The 7,018-nt window shown below is 41.3% G+C and overlaps 1 protein-coding gene across 1 annotated transcript in view; it reads left to right on the top strand.

Moving 5' to 3' along the window:
* Positions 1 to 2,500: 2,500 nt before the first annotated feature.
* Positions 2,501 to 7,018, top strand: part of KIF6 (kinesin family member 6) — a 419,927-nt gene continuing 415,409 nt past the window's right edge. The window contains exons 1-2 of the mRNA XM_028479658.1: positions 2,501 to 2,633; positions 6,725 to 6,834. Of these exons, the coding sequence (XP_028335459.1) occupies positions 2,568 to 2,633; positions 6,725 to 6,834 (176 nt within the window). The 5' untranslated portion in view covers positions 2,501 to 2,567. The remainder of the gene's footprint in view (positions 2,634 to 6,724; positions 6,835 to 7,018) is intronic.

Raw genomic sequence — 7,018 nt, 5'->3', positions numbered from 1 at the left:
GTCAAGATACAGAGCAGTGCATCACAAAGATCCTTTTAGAGCCGTAGCACCTCACCCGACCCCCCTGCCTCCCTAACCCCTGGCAACCACTAATCTGCTCTCCATCTCTATAATTTTGTCATGTGTGTGTGTGTGCGGTTCTATCACATATGTAGATTTCTGTGCCCACCACCGTAGTCAAGATACAGAGCAGTGCATCACAAAGATCCTTTTAGAGCCGTAGCACCTCACCCGACCCCCCTGCCTCCCTAACCCCTGGCAACCACTAATCTGCTCTCCATCTCTATAATTTTGTCATTTCAAGAATGTTATATAAATGGAATCATACAGTATTTAACTTTTTAGTCTGTTTTCTTTTACTCAGCATAATTCCCTGGAAATTTATCCAGGTTGTTATATGTATCAGTAGTTTCTTCATTTTAATTGCCGAATAGTATTACACAGTTTGTTTGACCATTCAGTGGTTGAAGGACGTCTGAGTTGTTTCCAGTTTGGAGCTATTATGAATAAAGCTGCCATGAACACTCATGTATAGATTTTTGTGTGAACACAAGTTTGCATTTCTCTGGGATAAATACCCATGAGCATAATTGCTGGATCTTATAGTAGCTGCATCTCTAGTTTTGTAAAAAACTACCCAACTGTTTTCTAGAGTAGCTGTACAATTATCTATGATATGTTTCACATTATATATTCCCACCAGTAATGTATGAATGATTCAGTGTCTCTGTATCTTTGTCAGCATCTGGTTTTGCGGATATTTTTAATTTTAGCCATTCTGATAGGTGTGTAGTGATATCTCATTGTGGTTTTTAACGTGTATTGCCCTGGTGGATAATGATGTGGAACAACTTTCCATGTGTTAACAGTGTCTTTTGAGGAGCCCCTCTTTTCTTTTTGTTATTTACTTATTTACTGACTTATTTTCCAGCTTTGCTGAGATATAATTGACATATAAGTTTAAGGTATACAATGTGATAATTTGATGCATGCATCTATTATGAAATGATTATCACAATGAGGCTAGTTAACAACTCTATCACCTCATTATTACTTTTTTTCCTGAAAAGAACATTTAAGATTTACTCTCTTAGCAAATATATAACATGATATTGTTAACTATAGTTACCATGCTGTATGTTAAGTCCCTTGAACTTATAACTGGAAGTTCCTACCCTTTGCTCAATATCTCCCCATTTCCCCCACCCCCCAGCCCCTGGAAACTACCATTCTACTCTCTGTTTCTATGAGTTCAGCTTTTTTTGATTCCACATATAAGTGAGAGCATACAGTCTTTTTTTTTTTTTTTTTTGTGGTATGCGGGCCTCCCTCTGCTGCGGCCTCTCCCGTTGCGGAGGACAGGCTCCGGACGCGCAGGCTCAGCGGCCATGGCTCACGGGCCCAGCCGCTCCGCGGCATGTGGGATCCTCCGAAACCGGGGCGCGAACCCGGTTCCCCTGCATCGGCAGGCGGACGCGCAACCGCTGCGCCACCAGGGAAGCCCGAGCATACAGTCTTTTCCAACATATTTCACTAAGCATAATGCCCATCCACGTTGCTGCAAATGGCAGGAATAATCTTCTTTTTTGGCAGAATAATCTTCATATATATCCCTATTATAAACATAAAACATAATATATATAAAAAATAATATCCCATTATATATATCACATTTTCTTTATCCATTCATCCATTAGTGGGCAATTAGGTTGGTTCCATATCTTGGCTAATATTGCTGTGTACATGGGAGTGCAAATATCCCTCTGATTTCAATTCTTTTGGATATATACCCAGGAGTGGAATTGCTGGATCACATGGCAGTTCTATTTTGAATTTTTTAAGGAACGTGCACACTGTTTTCCATAGTGACTGTACCAACTCACATTCCCACCAACAGTGCACACCGGAGCCCATCCTTTCATGACAGGACCACTGCATGGGAAACAGTCCCCCTTCCTCCAACTTTGGCCTCTTCCAAAACAGAACTAGATGAGGTGCCCTTCCACAGAACCCCGCGCTTACACCAATATAACTTGTAATTTCCTATTAAAACTCTGTCTCCTTCATCAGACCCTAATATCCAAGTGGGCACAGGAAGTTTTGCTCAGCTCAGGATCCAGGGCCAGTATATTGCTGTCACAGATCAAGTGCCATTTCTTCAATGAATGAATAATAAAAACCAGAATGACTTCAGTGCTAAAAAGAGGTGTTGGCAGAGAGAAAGAATGGATTGAAGAACTAGCAAGGCACGACGGTTATCACCCCATTAACCACTCTCCAGGCCAGCTCTGGCGTTAAGCCAGATGCCAGACCTGACCACGCGCATGCGCAACTCTCCCCGCTAGGCTCTGCCCCGTCCCACCCTCAATCCTTCCCTTCGGGCCTCCCCAACCCGTCAGCAACCAATTAGGGAGAGGAGGCGGTCCTGGTTGGCGCGGTGCTCCTTGGGTAGTGTCCCTAGTTACTGTTGCTAAGGCTTCGTCTCGCCTGAGGTGGCGGGAGTCAGAAGTTTTGGGAGCCACGGCCTGAGAGAGAGGTCAAGGGTCAGTGCAAGAACCGGGGAGGAGATGGTGAAGCAGACTATCCAAATTTTCGCCAGGGTGAAGCCCACTGTCCGGAAGCAGCAACAAGGGGTACGGGTCGGAGCACGGGCGCCGGCGCGGCGGGGCGCTGGCGCGGCGGGGCCTCCCAGACCGGGGGAGGGGCGGCACGCGAGGGGCCTGGGCCGGGGTGAGTGGTTTGGCACCAGGCGCTGGTTGCGGCCCGGAGTTAAGCACACTTGGACCCGGAGCCCGGGCAGCCTCACAGACTCCAGCGCATTGCTGTCAGGGGCGCGGACAGACAGACACGCAGTACACTCCCACCCAACCCAGCCCTGCGGGTCCAGACTAACCTTCACAGAGCCACATGCGTACCCCCGGACACACATGTTCACGCAGCGGCAGACACGTACACGTGCAGGTACGTCTGCGTGTACGCTCACATAGACTGCGCCTCAGCTGTTCACCGTTATTGCACCTTTCTGGAAGACAGTCACGCACCTCTGCCCACCCAGGTACACTCAAGCTTCTCTTTCGTCCTCAGGCAAAACGTGCAACCAAGAGAAACGTGTCTATCCACGTCTGAGATGATAGGATAATAGTTACAGATAAAGATAAACAAAGCATACACGATTCTCTGCACGCAATGGGCCCTTAGAATTTGTTGACTAACTATATTGTAATCAGGAACAGAAGCATGAACGTTGACATACACTCACTGCAGATATGGATAGATATTTATGCATCCTGACACAGAGAATACACATACACTTTTTATTCAGAAAACATTAACTGAGCATTACTAGGTGTTTTCTCTAGGGTGCTAAACTCGAAAGGGTACAAAGAAAGTTAAGACATGACCCTTACTCTGAGCAGAGATATTGTACTTTGAATGCTTCTCAAACGTTGTTTTCTTTCCCTGGGAAGGACCATAGTCATTCTTACCACTTAGATGCTTTGTCTGCATTATCCCTGGGTCTCAAGAGAACTCTGCAAGACTGATGTCATTTTCTTCATTTTATAGATGAGGGAGCTGAGCCTCAGACAGGTTAAATAATTTGACCAAGCCACCCACCTACTGAGTGGCAGAACCCTGATTTTAATTAAAGATTTTTTTATTCCAAAGCTCTTGGCTCTTGGGACAAAACCTTTTTGCCTCACAAAATAAGGATATAGGCAAGGGCAATCTGAGTCCTGTTCACGAGTCTCTGGAATGGGCATATTATTAATAATATTTTATCTCTACCCCATATCTACACAGTGTGTATGTATATATGTAACATCATAGCAGCTCATAATTTAGCATTTGCCTCATGTAATTTATGTATTTAAAACAAGGAGAATGTAGTGTCTTGTCATCGTCATCATCTTCAGTCTTTTCATTCGTGGAATACATTTAGGAAAAGATGCATGAAAAGACTCCAGAGAAAATATTGGCTTTTTTTTTTTTTTTGAATTTTAAGGAATAAAGAGTATAGAAAGGAGCCATGGGTATCATCCCATTTTCTCTCCTCCTACATTCATTTTCAAGAAGGGTTGTAAAAGTGCATCACTTATAAAAATTATATGTGACATTTCCCTGCCCCCCCAGCCCTCCTCAGATTCTTAGCTAAAAATATTGAACTTGTCTACATTGACTCAGCAGTCAGAAACAGGTGCTTGGATATGGTAACATGAGAAGATGGATAGAAGTGGGACTGGGGGTGGTGGTGGGTTGATGGAGAACGCTGGATTTAATTTGAACTTCCTCTTTCCTTAAAATGCAATGTTTGAATATTTCAGTGTGCCTCCTTTTGCATTTCTTTGGTGAGATTCTGTGGAGTGGCTTGTTTGCTACTCCAGGAAGTATTTTTAGGTATCACAATGTATTTTAATAATGTCAGATTCTTACCGAGATGCAACATTATGCCGCATAACACAAACATAAGAGAACACAGATGAATGAATTTTGAGTTCATCTGTGCCCGGAGCAGAGAGTATCCCTGCTCTTCCTTAGAAATCCCACTTTTAGCACCCTATCCTTTTGCCCCCCAAAGATTGTGTGGTTGTTTCTCTGACTAGAAATGCCCCTTGTAACATGAAACCAAGAGTGATTCAATGGTGTTTTTTTTTTCTCTTCATTTTGTGGCTCCATTACTTCATTAATCATATTCCCTAAGGCACTATATATTAAATTATGATAATTTATAGATTAACACATTAAAAGGTACATAAGAAGATGCTCTGTGATCATTCTAACAATGGCAATGCTTTTCATTTGTATAGTGCTTTGTATATTTTGAAATATTTTCATATTCATCCTTGCATTTGATCTAACTGTCTATTAAAAACAAACTACTCTATCTCACATATTTTTATGACTAACGGTAGAAAGCCAATCTATTAGAGTAAACAAGTTTTTTCGTTAGGGACTTTTCTTAATGCCTCAAAGAATGGCTTAATGAGAGGAGTTGAGGGTACAGTACCTACTCTAATTATTGGTCCTTTTTCTCTTCTGAGTACTGAGTGTTACAGATTTTTAAAAATGTATGGCACCCCTCACTCCTGTTATGTTTTATGTCTTACACACTCCTTTAACTCACCTGTCTAGCCATTAACCTTTTAAAAAAAAATAATGTAGTGCCCTATAGTATATAATTTTTAAATGTCTCTTGAGAAAACCTAGCCAGAAAGCCTTGGACCTGATGCCATTACTTTCTACAAATGATTTCATTTTACAGCATGACTTTTCTTACATGAGTTCCTCACATTTTAAATGAGAGGGCTCAATAAAAATCTGCTTAGGAAAATTATTCAGACTTTCTGGAGATTTAGATAGGCTTTTATGTATTTAAAAATATGACTTTTCCCCCATAATCAAGCATCTAAATGGGTCTTAAACAGGAAGTATTGCCTGTTAGAAGGAATTTTATTTCTTGATGAAAGACAAGAAGTCTTTTTTAAAATCCTCTAAATCTAATGACTAACTTTTTTTTTTTTTTTTTTTTTTTTTTTTTTTGCGGTACGCGGGCCTCTCACTGTTGTGGCCTCTCCCGTTCCAGAGCACAGGCTCCGGACGCGCAGGCTCAGCAGCCATGGCTCACGGGCCTAGCCACTCCGCGGCATGTGGGATCTTCCCGGACCGGGGCACGAACCCGTGTCCCCTGCATCGGCAGGTGGACTCTCAACCACTGCGCCACCAGGGAAGCCCATGACTAACATTTTTTATGGTGCATTACAAAATGCTTCCATTTCCATGACATCCTTTGATCCCCACAGCAATCTTGTAATGGAGGCAATTCTGTTTTCTTCATTTTATGTATAAGGTACCGAGATTCTGAAAGCGGTGGCTGGTCACACAGCTGGTAAATTGAGATCAGTGTTAGACCCAGGTCTTTGGACATTGAATCGTAGACTTTTCTTTATTCTCCATGATCTCTTTATAGGCTTGACTCTTGCTTTTCCTGGCCAATAAATAAAGGAGTAGGTAACCAAGAAAAGAATCAAGGTATATTACAATTGTAAAGGCGGTTGGTTAAGACCCTTCATTTCCATATCAGCTTAAGGAGGTTAAGTGATTTCTCCCAGGTCATTTTCTAATTAGTGGCTGAGCTGGGAGGAGAATCTTGAAAATGACATCAAAGACATGAATTACATGTCTCCTTTGAAACCACATGTCTTTTATCAGATGCTTGAATATGTCTCATGGAAACGTTTACTTCTTTGAACATAACTTGAATTAGGGCATTCTTATGAGCTCTCTGAGAAGGCTCAGACCCAGTCCTTTCATCTCTGTGTCTAGCATTTTGGAAATGCTCAGAAATGCTTGTTGGTTGTAGTAAAATGTTAATTTCTGGTACATAATTCCAAAGCAATACTTAGATAATATGTTGTTGTCAGGGCTATTAGCTTCTCAACAATGGAGACAGACACTTAAATACTCAAATTTGAATATTACATCATTCAAAGAGGATTTCAGCTTTGATCGGGCATTGATTTAGGTTTTACCTCTTGTTCAGTTCCATATATTTGTTTGAGTGTGCACAGAGTTTAAAGAGGAAAATTATACAAATTGTGCTATGTTATGACTTTTTATCTGAAAAGTGCAGTTTTTTAAACACCATTACAATGCATGTCATAATAACATGGTCATTGTTCAAGCCATAATTTTACCATTTTATATTCACTTGTCTTCACATTTTCAGATTTATTCCATAGATGAAGATGAAAAATTAACACCTAGCCTGGAGATCATCTTACCTCGTGATTTGGCAGATGGATTTGTGAATAATAAGCGAGAAAGCTACAGATTTAAGTAAGCCTTTCTTCTTTCATCTTCATTTTTGTTTTACTATTGAACTAACTCTTTTTTTTTTTTAACATCTTTATTGGAGTATAACTGTTTTACAATAGTGTGTTAGTTTCTCCTTTACAACAAAGTGAATCAGTTATACATATACATATGTTCCCATATCTCTTCCCTCTTGTGTCTCCCTCCC

Source organism: Physeter macrocephalus, chromosome 18 (genome assembly GCF_002837175.3).
Source record: "Physeter macrocephalus isolate SW-GA chromosome 18, ASM283717v5, whole genome shotgun sequence".
Lineage (NCBI taxonomy): Eukaryota > Metazoa > Chordata > Mammalia > Artiodactyla > Physeteridae > Physeter > Physeter macrocephalus.
The sequence above is the reverse complement of the archived record's forward strand: the minus strand, read 5'-3'. Positions and strand labels throughout refer to the sequence as shown.